We start from the raw sequence: 16,552 nt of genomic DNA on the forward strand, positions 1-16,552 counted from the left end.
TCGTGAATTCCAATAACTTCCATTGCATACAATTATTTTACTTGGTAATATTCATCATTTAATGGTGAACTCTATAAAATAAAATCTTTAAATACATTTTCAACATCTAAATAGCGCCCATGTGAACGTTTACTCGGTACTGGGCGGGTTGATTTTATGTCATAAAAATCGTATTTATTTGTTCATTGAAAATCGCATACCATGCAATCTTCAAAAAATCATATTAAAAAAAATCATGACAAATTTGCAGTATAATCTTAGCTTAAAACTACATAAAATATCAAAACATTTACCGTGATTTGACCTCTCGTTGTTTTCTGACCGCTTCAGATGTACATGTAGCTATATCCGGTGTCGGTGGTAACTAAATCCATAAAGTGGTTTAATTCGAGATTACTGTATCTATATTGTACATCGGTAACAAAGATTACTTATGTGTGATTGTCACTTGAAGCCGAGACACCAATAAAGTTACACCTGAAATTTACCAGGCTGTCTCCATTGTCAATTCCAGACTCCAGATCAACTCCAAACACAGAAAACAACACCGAATATTCAGCATACACGATTGATGGAGAATCCGGGTAACTCATCAGATTGATTTGCGTAAGACGAGTTATGCACAAGATCTTGGAACTTCAAGAGCAGTTGATTTTCAAGAGCAAGTTGATTTAACATGTAAGGCAAAGCAAAAACAAAAAACCCAAGTGCTTCTAGTGTTGCAAATGCGGACAAATTTTCAAGGGTATGTTCTTCAAAGCGCCCTTGATTAGAACCAATCACCGCCCAGAACTCATTGCTTTAAATGTGGTAAGTAGGTATTCCATTGTTTTCAAGAGCAAGTTGATTTAACATGTAAGGGAAAAAAACAGTAGTGCTTCAACTGTGGCAAGGCTGTTTTTAAAGCGCCCGTCATTAGAACCAAACACTCCAGAATCTAAATCACAAAAATCAAAAAGTACGTTTCATCAAAGCAGGGACGAAAAATGTAGGTCAGAGGTTATCTCCCGAAAATCAAACGCTTGTTCACTTTCCTTTTCGGAAATTTTGGATACAGAATTCGTTAAAATAAACAAAAGAAGTCTGTTTTAAGTACCAACCATTTATAGCTGTAGAACGCAGACTCTATATACAATAAACATATGTAGATCATAAATGTATCTTTAACAATTGTAAATATAAATGTGTACCGGTAAGATAAGTGTAAATCGTATACAATAATAGAATACATTGTATGTATAAATATAAATATATATGTATGTGTAAATTCTATATCAACTAAATACAAAAATATTTGTATATTAAAACAATATCACAGGCACCTTTAAAACAAAATTACATTTCAAATCAATGATGAGGTTTGCAATTGAAACTCGATTTTGATATATATGATAGCCAGAGCTAAAATAACCAATAACTGAAGTCTATTTATAATAAATGGTTTCATAGATTACACAAGCCATAGAAACATGTTTTAGTGATTGGTGCCACTGCCTTAATTATATTAGCAAAGAAGGGTTCAACACTATTTTTTTTAATCGGGGTAGTCTCGCTTTCATATAAAATGATGGAAATCGAGCAACATAAAGGATTTATTTTCTGCCCTAACGTGTCATCATCAGCTTGGTTTTAACCCTGAAATGACATTAATTATAATAAAGCTAAAATTGAAATGAATTTGAAAGTTAGATTATAAATTTTCTGTATAAAGACAGAGAGAGAGGGTGAAACCTTTCTGAATGTTGACAGATGAAACGATTATCTCTCAAGATGGTCTTAACAGATATAAAGACAGCAGGGTTCTAATGATGTATAGTATATATTATATCGAACATTTTCTCTGAAGCAGATGAAACCTATTGTTACAGAAATACACTTAAGACATTATCAATCATGAATGTTTTGTTCTTAAAAAAGCTTTTGGTAGAAAACACCTTACTTACTCATTTATAAAGAACGACATATGGAGAGCGTGAAGCCTATCTATAAAGACTGTCGCCGAATCATCTCTAAATATTTAAGACATCAAATGAAATCCTTGGCAAGGGACAACACATAACATGATAACGACAAAAGGAGAAATCCTTTGGTAAAAAAAGGATTCAGTTCATGATGATGGCCAAGTAGGAAGGTGAAATCCGTTTTTATAAAGGGCAAAAACTAACTGGTAAAGACTACCTAAGTCGGGCGAAGATTTTTATACGAGACAGAAAACAGCTACGACAACATAAGTTATCTATAAACAAGAATGCTAGGTATAGCTAAAGCAATAAATGTCCCCTACCGGCCCGCTAAAAAGACTCACAGCGACATTGACCTTAAAACCATGAAGCCCAACCTTGATCTGTAGCTATCCATACTGAAGTTAAATACAACTATCACCAGTATACTTTGAAGCATGACTGATATAAGTTTGGAAACTGAGTGGCGCATGGACAGACGGAAAGACAGACAGACAATCGGGGAAGAAACCTATCCATAAATGATTAAGACAAAAGGGGTAAGATTTTTAAGAAGAAACCCGTTATATAGACATTAGTTAAAATCACCAGTAAGGACTGCTAAGGCAGAAGAGAAACAGGATTTTATACATATATCTTTAGATAGTATAATGACTGATTTAGATTGGTAAAGACAAATGATCTATACATATTAACGGAAGCAGAGGGTGAAAAGTCCAGTCATCCTACAAAGAAAATAGCCAGAATGTACTAATTCAATAAAACTGTATTTTCAAATAAAATATGTTTATATAATAACAACAAACATAAGTCTACCAGGATCAACATTGAGGAAAGTAGATTTTTATATCCTTCGTTGTTAAAAGAAAATAACAAAAATTGTTCTTTAGACCAACATGGAAGTGGAATGATCTACCCGTGATGTAATACTGGGTATGGGAACAGCACAACAGGACCAGCTAACCTACAATACAGGGTATCCAAAAGGTCCCACCTCATCGCAATGGAAACAAAAAACTACCATCACGACAAAAACAACCCTAACATGTAGATATTGTCTTTTGTTGCATTTCTAAAACCTAAAGTCAGTCACGTCGTAATAGTTGGTCGTTCAAGGTCATGTCAGTGTGTTAGTTGTCAAGGTGATGGCTGTGTACTGTTTCGTCAAGAGTATGTTAGTGTGCATGTTGGTCTGTCAAGATCATGTCAGGATGTATGTCGTTCGGTCAAGGTTATGTCCGTGTGTTGGTTTGTCAACTTCATAAAAGTCACGTCATTGTGTATGTTGGTTGGTCAATGTGATGTCAGTTTGTGTTGGTCGGTCAAGGTGATGTCAGTTTGTGTTGGTCGGTCAAGGTGATATCAGTGTTTGTCGGTCAAGGTGATGTCAGTTTGTGTTGGTGGGTCAAGGTGATGTCAGTTTGTGTTGGTGGGTCAAGGTGATGTCAGTTTGTGTTGGTGGGTCAAGGTGATGTCAGTGTTTGTCGATCAAGGTGATGTCAGTTTGTGTTGGTGGGTCAAGGTGATATCAGTTTGTGTTGGTGGGTCAAGGTGATGTCAGTTTGTGTTGGTGGGTCAAGATGATGTCAGTTTGTGTTGGTGGGTCAAGATGATGTCAGTTTGTGTTGGAGGGGCAAGGTGATTTCAGTTTGTGTTTGTCGGTCAAGGTGATGTCAGTTTGTGTTGGTGGGTCAAGATGATGTCAGTTTGTGTTGGAGGGGCAAGGTGATATCAGTGTTTGTCGATCAAGGTGATATCAGTTTGTGTTGGTGGGTCAAGGTGATATCAGTTTGTGTTGGAGGGGCAAGGTGATGTCAGTTTGTGTAGGTCGGTCAAGGTGATATCAGTTTGTGTTGGTGGGTCAAGGTGATATCAGTTTGTGTTGGTTGGTCAAGGTGATGTCAGTTTGTGTTGGTTGGTCAAGGTGATATCAGTTTGTGTTGGTGGGTCAAGGTGATGTCAGTGTTTGTCGGTCAAGGTGATATCAGTTTGTGTTGGTGGGTCAAGGTGATGTCAGTTTGTGTTGGTGGGTCAAGGTGATATCAGTTTGTGTTGGTGGGTCAAGGTGATGTCAGTTTGTGTTGGTGGGTCAAGGTGATATCAGTTTGTGTTTGTCGGTCAAGGTGATGTCAGTTTGTGTTGGTGGGTCAAGGTGATATCAGTGTTTGTCGGTCAAGGTGATATCAGTGTGTGTTGGTGGGTCAAGGTGATATCAGTTTGTGTTGGTGGGTCAAGGTGATATCAGTGTTTGTCGGTCAAGGTGATATCAGTGTGTGTTGGTGGGTCAAGGTGATGTCAGTTTGTGTTGGTGGGTCAAGGTGATGTCAGTTTGTGTTGGTTGGTCAAGGTGATGTCAGTTTGTGTTGGTTGGTCAAGGTGATATCAGTTTGTGTTGGTGGGTCAAGGCGATGTCTTTGTGTTGTTTCAAGAGCAATTTAGTATGTTAGTCTGTAAAGATCTTGTCAAGGTGATGTCAGATTGTGTTGGCCTATCAAGGACATGAAGGTCACGTCAGTCATTGTGTTTGGGGTCAAATTGTTGTCATTCGATCTATCTGAATGTCACTGTGGCGTCAGTCTGTTGGTCAGTCAAGGTTACATAAAATATGGCATCTGTATTAATTTGTTCATACATGGACAATATAACCATACTTGACATACTAACCAGAAGGCCCACAACCACTTACCATCGTATTTATGTGATACTAGATTCCACCCACTTGCTCCAAAAGACACTTAAGAATCTATCAATTCACTATACCATTCAACCAAAGGTGCTCGAGATCAAAATTCCTACTGAGGCTACCTGTCTGTGAGTCAAGTCATCATAGTCGTTTGGTCAAGTGCACGTCAGTGTGTGTGTTTGTTTGTCGAGGTCATGAAGGTCATGTCAGTGTGTATGTTGGTCTGCCAAGGTCACGAAGGTCACGTCATTGTGTATGTTTGTCTGTAAAGTCATGAAAGTCACGTCAGTGTGTATGTTGGTCTGTCAAGGTCATGAACGTCACGTCATTGTGTATGTTGGTTGGTGAAAGTCATGTCTGTGTGTGTAGGTCGGTCAAGAGGATGCCAGTTTGTGATAATTTGGCAATGTCGTGTCATTATGTGATTGCTTGTAAAGGTTATGTCAGTGTGTTTGTTGATCTGTTAAGGTCATTTCAGTGTGGCGATGTTGAGTTCAAGGTCGTGTTAGTCTGTCAAGGACATGGAGGTCATGTCAGTGATTGTTTTTGTGGTTAAAGTGCTGTCATTCGGTCTGTCTGAATATCATTGTTGTGTCAGTTTGTTGGTCCGTCAAGGTCATATGAAATATGGCCTCTGTATTCAATTTTCATTCACGGGCAATATAACCATACTAAACCTACTAACCAGAGGGCCCACAAGCACTTACTATGGAATTCATTAATACTACAACCCACCCATCTGCCCCCACAGAAAACATAGCATATGCCAATACACTATTGAGAAACCTTCAACCAAAAGTGCTCAAGATCAAATTTGGCTATAATCCTCTCATCCCTACCGAAGGGGAACTTTAAAAGATATGACCACAGTACACTTCTTGTTCCCCTCCCTCGAGTTCCTTCACTCAAAGATAATCAAATCTTTTGCCAAATCATTTGTCAGTACAATAGGAGAAACATTTAAAAATTACCTCTACCTTAAGTTCACCCAGTGTCCCGCGGATAAGACTTTTCAGCGCTATACGACTACAATACAGTTTTTCACTCCAAATTTATATAAAATCCTTAAATCAGTAATTTGTTTCACTATCTACCTGCTCCCATGGTGAAACCATGCATTGTGCAAAAGCTCACAGAAGTCCACCAAATTTATCTCCGAACCAAATTTGGCCAACTAATTTGTCAGTATAGAAGGGAATCATTCGAAAATGACCTCTACCTTTTGCATTGGACACCCACTGTTCCGCGGACGAGACTATTCAGCGTTATACGACTATAATACCCTCAACAAGAATGTTTCACCCCAAATTCGCTCAAAATCCCTAAATCAGTACTTTTTGACCTTATCTACCTGATCCTATAGTCAAACTCTCCATAATGCAAAAACTCACAGAAGCTCACCAAATTTATCTCTGAACCAATTTAAGCAAACTGATTTGTCAGTATAGAAGGGAAACATTTAAAAATGACCTCTTCCTTATGCATTGAACACCCACTGTTCCGCGGACCAGACTATTCAGCGTTATACGACTATAATACCCTCAACAAGAGTGTTTCACCCCAAATTCGCTCAAAATTCCTAAATCAGTACTTTTTACCCTATCTACCTGATCTTATGGTCAAACTCTCCATAATGCAAAACAAATCACAGAAGTTCACCAAATTTATCTCTGAACCAAATTTGGCCAACTAATTGGTCGGTATAGAAGGGAAACATTTAAAAATGACCTTTCGTTATGCATTGGACACCCACTGTCCTGCGGAACAGACTATTCAGTGCTATACGACTATAATACCCTCAACAAGGGTGTTTCACCACAAAATTACCCACAATTCCTTAATCAGTGCTCCCGTGACCAAACCCTCAATTATACAAAACTTCCCAGAAGTTCATCAAATAAATCTCTGAACCAAATTTGGACAAAATAAGTCGGTCCTAATCAAAGCCCTGAAGGAAATCACTCTACTTGATCCCATCCCCCTATCCCCAGGGGCTAATTCTACATGTACAGTATATTACAGCGATACCCTTCATCAAATTTCCCTCAGCAATTCTGGAAAAGTAGCTTGCTAAACAATCCCTGAGATACGATGAAAATTAATTACAGATGCTATACTCTATTAAGTTAACATTTGCATCGCGGTCGAAGTCAACTAATCTTATTCCCTATCATAGAAATGCACCAAAACAAATATCTACAGTCAGATTGTCTTAGCATGATGATGGTTAAATGTTTCCAATGCGATTCGGATGGAACGTTAAGGATATTCTGTGTTGTGGGTAAGTTGGTCCTATTGTACTGTTTATTTCCCATACTGTATTACATAACACATAGACATTACACTTCACGCTGCTCTAATAAACAATTTTTCCTATTTTCTTTGTCCTATTTACTTTCATCTACTTTCCCCAACGATGATTTTGGTAGACTAATTGCTGCAACAATGTATTCGATGGGCAATAAAAACAATGATAAAAACAAAATAGATGATTATTTTGATAATAAACAGTAAGATGACTGGGCTAAATACCTGTTGATAGCGCCAAAGGCAAAGATGTCAGTCCCCCGATAAAGCCTAGGGAAGCGGGCAAAGCCATCTATAATTAATGACACGAAGATAGGAGGCAAATCCTGTTGATAAGAGAAAAGTGTTAGATTTCTTAAGACCTATCGATAGAACCGAACCATTCTCCATATATTGTCTTAGAAATGAAGTAAGCACTGTTTTCAGAAATATGAAAACCATTTATAATAAATCAAAGATAGAAGGTTAACCATTTTGAAGTGACAGAGAAAAAATGGGATTTGTAAGGGCTGATTTTTAAGAAAAATATCAGGCATGATTAAGCTCTAAAATCTGCTAAGGAGATATTGGGCAAAAATTGTGTGATGACACGATACGGCAGAAAATAAAACCTCATTATGTAGGAGAGTTGCAAAAATAGCTTTAAAGATACAAAATTGTTGAAAAAGTAGACAAAGAAAAGATTTTCAAAACAGAAATTATCAGGCAAGATTAAGCTCTAAAATCTGCTAACGAGACATTTGGCAAAATTTCTATGATGACACGCTAAGGCAGAAAATTAAACCACATTATGCAGTAGAGTTGCAAAAATAGCTTTAAAGATACAAAAATGTTGAAAAATAGCCAAAGAAAAGATTTCCAAAACAGTAATTACCAGGCATGATTAAGCTCTTAAATCTGCTAATGAGACATTGGGCAAAATTTCTATGATGATTTGCTAAGGCAGAAAATTAAACCACATTATGTAGGAGAGTTGCAAAAATAGCTTTAAAGATACAAAATTGTTGAAAAAGTAGACAAAGAAAAGATTAAAAAAAAAAAAACACAGAAATTGTCAGACATGATAAAGCTCTAAAATCTGCTAACAAGACATTGGGCAAAATTTCTAAGGCAGAAAATTAAACCACATTATGTACATGTAGGAGAGTTGCAAAACTCGCTTTAAAGATACAAAATTGTTGAAAAATAGACAAAGAAAAGATTAAAAAAAACAGAAATTGTCAGACATGATAAAGCTCTAAAATCTGCTAACAAGACATTGGGCAAAATTTCTAAGGCAGAAAATTAAACCACATTATGTAGGAGAGTTGCAAAACTCGCTTTAAAGATACAAAATTGTTGAAAAATAGACAAAGAAAAGATTTCCAAAACAGAATGTTTTGTTAATCTTCTGGACAATACAGAACTTCAACGAAAATTATATGGCTACTGCAATGACACTTGAAAGCCAGGAATGGCAGGCTGACCGTGGAAAGATAATCAACTGACAATAAGTCCAGATTGCCACAGAAGACGTTAAAGACAACTGACAAGAAAAGTTCTTACGCCACGGGCAAGACCAGTTACATTAGGAAGACTGTTTGTTGATAGCGAAGGCTAGGTGGCTACTGGAATAGCCATTTACGCTGGAACCATGTCAGTCTGCAAGCAGGAAAAGCCAGGAGGCTCCCAGGAATGCAATTGACGCTAGAACGGTCTGCTAGCAGGTGAAAGCTAGGTGGCTACTGGAAAAGCCATTGACGCCGGAACCATGATAGTCTGTTAGCAGGAAAAGCTAGGTCGCTCCCAGGAATGTCATTGACGCTGGAACAGTCTGCTAGCAGGTGAAAGCTAGGTGGCTACTGGAAAAGCCATTGACGCCGGAACCATGATAGTCTGCTAGCAGGAAAAGCTAGGTGGCTCCCAGGAATGTCACTGACGCTGGAACAGTCTGCTAGCAGGAAAGCCAGGTGACTACTGGGAATGTCATTGACGCCGGAACCATGATAGTCTGCTAGCAGGAAAAGCTAGGTGGCTACTGAGAATGCCATTGACATTGGAACAGTCTGCTAGCAAGAAAAGCCAGGTGACTACTGGGAATGTCATTGACGCTGGAACAGTCTGCTAGCAGGAAAAGCCAGGTGGCTACTTGGAATACCATTGATGCTGGAACTATGCTAGTCTGCTAGCAGGAAAGAATAGATGGTTACTAGGAAAACCCTTGGCACCGGAACTATGACGATCGGATGCACGAATAGGCTGAATGGATGCTTGAGAAAGTCAAGGTCACGGCTTGGTGGCCACTGATAGTGGAACTTACGACAGTCGGCTGCCAGGGAAGGTTGCTTAAGTACTGGAGGAGACCATAGACACTGTAAAGACAGGCTTCTGCTATTTCAGGATGGACGGTCAGTGAGGAAGACATTAACTCTGGAACTTTGACAGCCGGTTGTCACACTAAGACTGGATTGATGCTTTAGGAAGTCAAGCCTCCATCAAAGACAGTTTGCTGACAGAAAAGCCTTTTGGCCACTGCAAGAGCCGCTGATTCTGGAACTTTATCAGTCGTCTGCCAGATAAAGCTGGATGTTCACTGGAGAAGCCATTGATACCAGAACTTTGACAGTCGGTTTTTACACCAAGACTGGTTGGCTGCTTGGGAAAGTCAAGGCTACTGCAACGACTGTCTTCTGGTCAGAAAGGCTTGGTGGCAACCGGAATGCGCCATAAATACTGGGGAGACATTCGACTGCCAGGAAATCATGAATTGCCATTGAGGAACCTGCTGACATTCGGACTTTTATAGTCGAGCTGACAGGAAAATCTGTATGGTCATTTTGAATGCATTAACAATGCAACTTAAGCTACTATGCAAGGAATAATTGATAGCCACTTGAAAAGATATTCACATGGGAACTTAAGGCAGTCTGCTCAGGAAAGGCAGGACAGCGAATGTGGAAGACATTGACACTGGACAGATTGTGGGCTGCGAGACGAGACCGGAAAGCGACTGACGAAGGTATTCACACTAGATCTTAAGTCAGCTGACTGACAGGAATCCATGGACAGCCACAGAGGAAGCATGTGGAATTCAAAAGACTACCGGCTGACAGGAAAGGTTGGATGGCCACTGGAGAAGTCGGTGGATTTCAAAAGACAATTTGCGGACAGGAAAGGCAGGATACAGGGAACCCAGTAAGTTTGAAAGGAATGTCTGATTGGATACTGAATGACACTGGAAAGACAAAGACTGCTGACAGAAGGATCGAAATGGCCATTGCGGAAGCAATTGAGCATATCAAGACAGACGGATGACAGTAAAGGCTGGATGGTCATGAATGTAGTTATCACAAAGTTAATAAAGTGGTACATGAAGTAGATATGGATCGATCTGATGAAGGGAATTGTTCATAGGATAGTTCTAATTACAGGCCATTTAGAACGGTCTCCATCATCAGGATTAATTCCTCCATTGTTGGTCTTGCCACTGGGATCGGGTCAGAGCATCTACTGCTGATTTCTTCTAAATCATCGATTCCCCATCCAAGCTGACCTATTACTTTACCTAAGCTGTAAATGTCGGAAGCTTTTGTTGTTCTCTGATCTCCAAACCTGACTTCTGGAGCGAGGAAATCGAATTTGACATCATCATCTGGATCGTTTGATGGTGAGTATTGGTAACCCGTTTTGAATGTCGAAAGACCAAAATCAATGAATCTAAAAACAGAAGAAAAAAAACTTTTTTAAAAACTTGTTTGCTGATCAAAATATTTCTCTGAAAGATGCACTACACCCTTGATATGAAAAATGAATTACTTGGTCATGATGAACAGGATTTTAGCCTGATCAATTATTAAGATAAGTAAATGACAGACGCAGGCAACACATATGCTGCTATGTCCATATCTATAGAATTATGGCCATGAAATTCATCATTACATATAAAAATATATATCAAAAGTGTCTTGACTTGTTATTGTAATCAATGAATTATTCAATTATACTAATTGTAATCATTGAATTACTCAATTATATTATCTATAATTCTATTGTCTTCGTTTGCCTTTCATTTACCTGATGTCGAAGTTGGTCACATCAACCAATATGTTATCATTCTTTATATCGTTGATAAGCACACCTCGATCATGTATGACCTGAAATCAAAACATGTACTTAAACAAGAATTCCAGTGGATGTATCACCTGCACGGAAAGCTAGGATTTGCATTTTAAAACAAGCAAGCACTTCCTATAAGAAAGCAATGCATCAAGTTTGAGTTTGATTGGCCCAAGGGATCTCAAGTTATCACAAGCAAACCTATTTTCTATTTAAAGTAGCAAGGGCCTTTGACCTTTGAACCTGAAAAGCAATCCTAAGCAAGCACTTTTGGTAAGGAAGAACTGTGTGAAGTTTGAGTTTGATTAGCTGAAGGAAACTCAAGTTATTGCATGGAAACCAATTTTCTATTAATAATAACAGTGACCTTGACCTTTGAACCTGAAAAGCAAATCCTAAGCAAGCACTTTTGGTAAGGAAGCACTGTGTGAAGTTTGATTGGCTGAAGGAAACTCGAGTTATTGCATGGAAACCAATTTTCTATTAATGATAACAGTGACCTTGACCTTTGACCTTTGAACCTGAAAAGCAATCCCAGGCAAGCACTTTTGGTAAGGAAGCACTGTGTGAAGTTTGAGTTTGATTTGCTGAAGGGAACTTGAGGTTATTGCATGGAAACCATTGTGCGGACGACAACGACGACACTGCTGCGGCCGACATAGTAATACCTATATGTCACCTTTTCAAGGCGACACAAAAAGCAAACAAAGAGATCAATTGTCAAACTTCAAACAATCAACTGCTCTTAAAGCCTTGAGTTCAAATAGGAAATGTTTGTCTCATGTCGTAATGAGCTGTGGTTAAAATTTCAGGGAAAAAGTACCCTTTTTCGTTCTCAAGGTCAATTATTTGATAAAATAAACAATATTTTTATGGACAAAGAAAGACAGATAAGATGACTTCAGTTCCAATGAAAACCATCATGAACAAAATCCGAATAATTATGTCATATGTGGATGAACTGTCAGGAAAACCTAACAGTGACAAGTTCAAGTACGGAGACACAGACGATGTTGGAAACATTAATTATTCACAAAGTTGATCGCTTCAAAAGTATTTGTTCTTTCTTCAAAATCTACAGGTGAGCTTACTGCTAGAATTAAACTCTTAACATGTGCCTTGACAGTCCCCATAGTACTTGTGCAATATACATATTGTTCAACAGTATAGTAATACTGAGAATAATTGTGCAGTATTTTATGTTGTCTTATACAACATATGGACATGGTTATTACTTTAATTTAATCAACTCTAATGAACATGTAAAATGAATGTTGGATTATATGTTCATTCTGCAATAAACTCCTTTGGCTAACATGTAAACTTTAACTAAAAAGATCTACTGAACTCATAGTTGGACATAGAAATAACAGATAGTTTACTAAACTATAGAAGGTATGGATGTGATTGTTACTGGGCATGTCTTGTTGCTTTGATAAATACAACAAATGAAGTATGTTTTACATATAGATGAAACAATACCTTCAGTCCCTTTTACAAGTTTCAGGCAAATTTCTGCAATCTTTCTTTCCGTTACGGCGACCATTTGCCTGTTCACCATCCTCATCATGTTAAACAAAGTGCATCCATTGCCGAAAAACTCTTGTACAAGAGCGTATTTGACAGACGTTCCTGGTTCCCTCATTAATCCAAAGAATCTGGGGGCCACCGCTGCCCCATTTAGCAGCGCCATAATCATGCCTTCGTTGATGATGTAATGGGGCAGCAACTCTGCATTCTCAAAAAGTTTCACCGCAAGTTGGCGTCCTGATGGTTGGTGACAGGCATGATAGACGCTGCCAGACACACCACGTCCCAGGACCCTGAAATCACTGGTGTTAGGTTCTTTAGTGAAAGTAACAAGCTGGCGATCCAGGACATGGATCACGATGGGAGGTGTTAAGATGGTCCGACTCTGTACAACATACTCCGGGAATGGATGTCCTGGTTGATAAACTACAAAACAAAGATAGGAAAAATGCGAGAATGAAACAGTTATCAGTCATTGCCACACTTCGCCCCTAAAAAGTTATATACTACCTACTAGTGGGGTGACACCTAAAGGAGTGTCAAAGAAAGTGTAGTGAGGGGCGATAACGCCTTTTCAGCACGGTTTTTATCAAAACTGCTTAAAATCTAAATTCCAACCAATAAAAGAATAGCCAGAGCCAGTTTGAGGCAGGGTCTCCTTGTAGTAGTTAGTGACTACCTTTGAACAACATGCAGGAGGCCTATCTGTCCACATGCCATCCAGGAAATGGAGCAATAGTTTATGAAAATGAAGCTTACCAAGCAAAATCAATCATGTTTTCTTTTCAAATAAATGTTTTAAACTTCTTATAAGGTAGCAGTGTTGGCCTGTTAATGAATGCCTGGTTTCTGAAAAATAAGTAGCATCTCTTAGTCTGAGGCAGGGTCTCCTTGTAGTAGTTGGTGACTACCTGACTGAACAACATACAACAGGCCCATTGCATGCCATCCAGAGCAATAAGGGTAAAGTTGTCTTGCCCAAAGACACAACCACGACAGCACATACCGGCCTGATTGTCAGCTTCCCTTTTCTTCTGCAGGATAACTTTTCTATACTTCTTTATATATATAATATACCAAAACTTGGTGTATTTGGTTTAACGTCCTATTAATAGCCAGGGTCATTTAAGGATGTGCCTAGTTTTGGAGGTGGAGGAAAGCTGGAGTACCCAGAGAAAAACCACCGGCCTATGGTCAGTACCAGACAACCGCCCCACGTAGGTTCCGAACTAGCAATCTAGAGGTGTGGGGGAGGGGCTAGTGAAAAAGTGTCAACTTAAGCACTTGTCCACCGCGGCCCCTCAAAAAAATATCATTTAACTATCTTACAGTGGCAAAAGTACTAAAGAAGTGAAAGTTATGTAAAAATGTGTTTCTTAATATCTAAATGACTTTAAATTGAGAGAATAATTCTACAAAATGAAATGGAAACCATATTTTATGCAAATTCTAAAAAATATTTTAATGAAATTTTTTTTTAAGTACAACATAGAGGGTCTGATCGAGGCACAATAACAGTTTAAAACTTTTAATTCTTATTTGTCACAGGTGCAATTGTAAAAGATGTGAAAATTGAAGAAAATGGTGTTATCCCAATATCAAAATAGTTTGAAATTGAGAGACTAGTTCTACTATATGAAATTAAAACCAGATTTTATGTAAAAATTTTAAATGCTGAATTTATTTCTTCATTAGAGCTCAGAGGGAAATTAACTGCGGTCTTTGGTCAGCAATTTAGAACATGTACGCTTCCTGATGTAAATATTTGCATATGGTGGTGTTGGACTAAAAATAGAAACATATAAACTATTTACACTAGTCCCTGTGTTACTATATTTTACCTGTGTGCAGATGATATTGCGAAGAAGACTATTTTGTAGAATTGTTACCATTAAATCCTGGTCATTGTTTGAATTTGTCAAATAATTTTCTAGAATACCTTTAGCAATAATTTTAGTTTAAGTTCAAGAGATAAAAAAAATAAATTCAACAACATGGTTCCCCACCATTGAATCCAACTTAGTGTGACACAATCAATACATAATAATTCAAAAACCTTTAGTATAAATTTGTCAGAATTGGTTTCTTGCACATTGCTTTCTTTGGTAGGTTTAAGCTAAAGGTTGAACTATGTTGGTATGGTATTTAAAGCAAAGATACTTCAAAATTTACTAATTGCTACCTGTGTGCAGATGACATTTTGAAGAAAAAACATTTTGTAAAATAGTGACATTAAACTATTGGCAATTCTTTAATTTTGTCAAGGTAATTTTCTATAATACCTTTTGTAATAAGTTGAAACTGATTAAAATTCAAAAGATAAAACAAAAATACAACATGGTTCCACACCCTAAATTAGTGAATTAACTTAATGTGATATAACAATTGACATAATTTAGTAAAATTTTGTCAGAACAGGTTTCTCGCACATGGTTTTCTGTGGCACATGAAAAATGTTGATATGAAATTTATAATAAAGCAACTTCATGAACTTACAGATATTTGAAAATTTACTAATTTATGAAACTTCAAAGTAGACTATTTTGTAAAATTGTGATAGCTAAAACTTGGCAATTCTTTGATTTTGTCAAATAATTTTCCATTTTACACTTTTTTGTAATATGTTGAAATTAATTTAATTTCAAAAGATAACAAGAGTACTGTGAACAGTACATAATGAGCCACCATGATAATCGACGCACAGTTTATTTGAAGGAAAGAATTAACTATAAGCATGCACAATTGGGTGTGAAAAAGGAAAACTAGTGGCGCAAGGTTAGTAGGTGATTATAACATGCAGGTATAAGAGTATACATGCAGATGTGCAATGAAATAATTGTTTACAAGTGCAAGCTGAAAAGGAATAAAATCAACTGTTGTTGGATACAGTGCGGTTACCTTTATTTACCGAGAGATATCCAAATGGCTTTGTGTAGGGGAGTAGTAAACTTCGAGAATTCCACAGCTATAATCCTCTGCACAAGGAAAGTTATAGGAAATTTCTAAAAATAGTAACAGTGACCTAGATTCGCAAACTACGACCTTGAAATTTGACTTGTCTCCAGAACTTGTTGCAAATTCATTTTCCAAAAAAATCTTTTGATCATTATGTTTAATATATCGAAAACTTAAACAGACCGTAAATTTCTCCAGGAAACATCTATTTATATGTGCATAATATATGTTTCTGGATATTTTTTTAGAATTTTCAGGTCGATTTTAACAGAACTACTTAGTCAAAATGAAGATTTTGGCATGTTTGACTCAAATACCTCATAGACACGAATTTCCACAGGGATACCAGATACATACAGATACACACAGATACATACAGACCTAGATCGAGCCGAGTTTTACAATGGTTAAAAAAACATCAAAAGTGTATGTGCCATTTTTTCCACCCTCAAATCGCTACAATAGCCAGCAAAATGGGCGAATTAGCCCATACGTTCATTTCGTTCCGCAAGGAATGATAACAGAGTTATCGCCCCTTAATACACTCCATTCTTGACAGGATGAACCAGTTGTGTTACATACACATCACTTTATCATTGAATACATTGGTCAACTTGTTCCCGTACAATTAAATACTGTAAACGTATTCATTTTGATTTACTCAAATTTTTCACTCATTTCCATATTATAACAAATTAATGCAATAAAAATTTAGTACATTGTCATATGTATAGTGTATGGTGGAGATGTATAGCTCTATTGACTTACCCGTGTATGATGGTGAAGATGTTGGATCCTCAGATGAGGAGGAATCTTCAGATGAAGTTGTTGTTGCACTACTGTCAGAAACTGATGATGCAGCTGAACCGATGCTCCAAATAGAGTTGAAGTTTTGCTGCAATCACCCAAAACAAAAAATCTAAGTGAGTTGAAGTTGTTTTTGTTTGTTTGTTGTTAGCTGGGGCAAGGGTTCCTCATTTTAGGTGGGTTCTCCTAGTAGTAGTTTGTGACTACCTCATTA

At 37.6% G+C, this 16,552-nt stretch overlaps 1 protein-coding gene across 1 annotated transcript in view; it reads right to left on the bottom strand.

Annotated features, from left to right (window-relative positions):
* Nucleotides 1–10,355: 10,355 nt before the first annotated feature.
* Nucleotides 10,356–16,552, bottom strand: part of LOC117326702 (cell wall protein IFF6-like) — a 7,629-nt gene continuing 1,432 nt past the window's right edge. Inside the window, exons 3-6 of the mRNA XM_033883424.1 lie at nt 16,300–16,392; nt 12,545–13,002; nt 11,005–11,084; nt 10,356–10,647 (exon numbers count right to left, since the gene is read on the bottom strand). Coding sequence (XP_033739315.1) covers nt 10,356–10,647; nt 11,005–11,084; nt 12,545–13,002; nt 16,300–16,392 — 923 coding nt within the window. The remainder of the gene's footprint in view (nt 10,648–11,004; nt 11,085–12,544; nt 13,003–16,299; nt 16,393–16,552) is intronic.

This window comes from Pecten maximus, chromosome 5, assembly GCF_902652985.1.
Source record: "Pecten maximus chromosome 5, xPecMax1.1, whole genome shotgun sequence".
Taxonomy (NCBI): domain Eukaryota; kingdom Metazoa; phylum Mollusca; class Bivalvia; order Pectinida; family Pectinidae; genus Pecten; species Pecten maximus.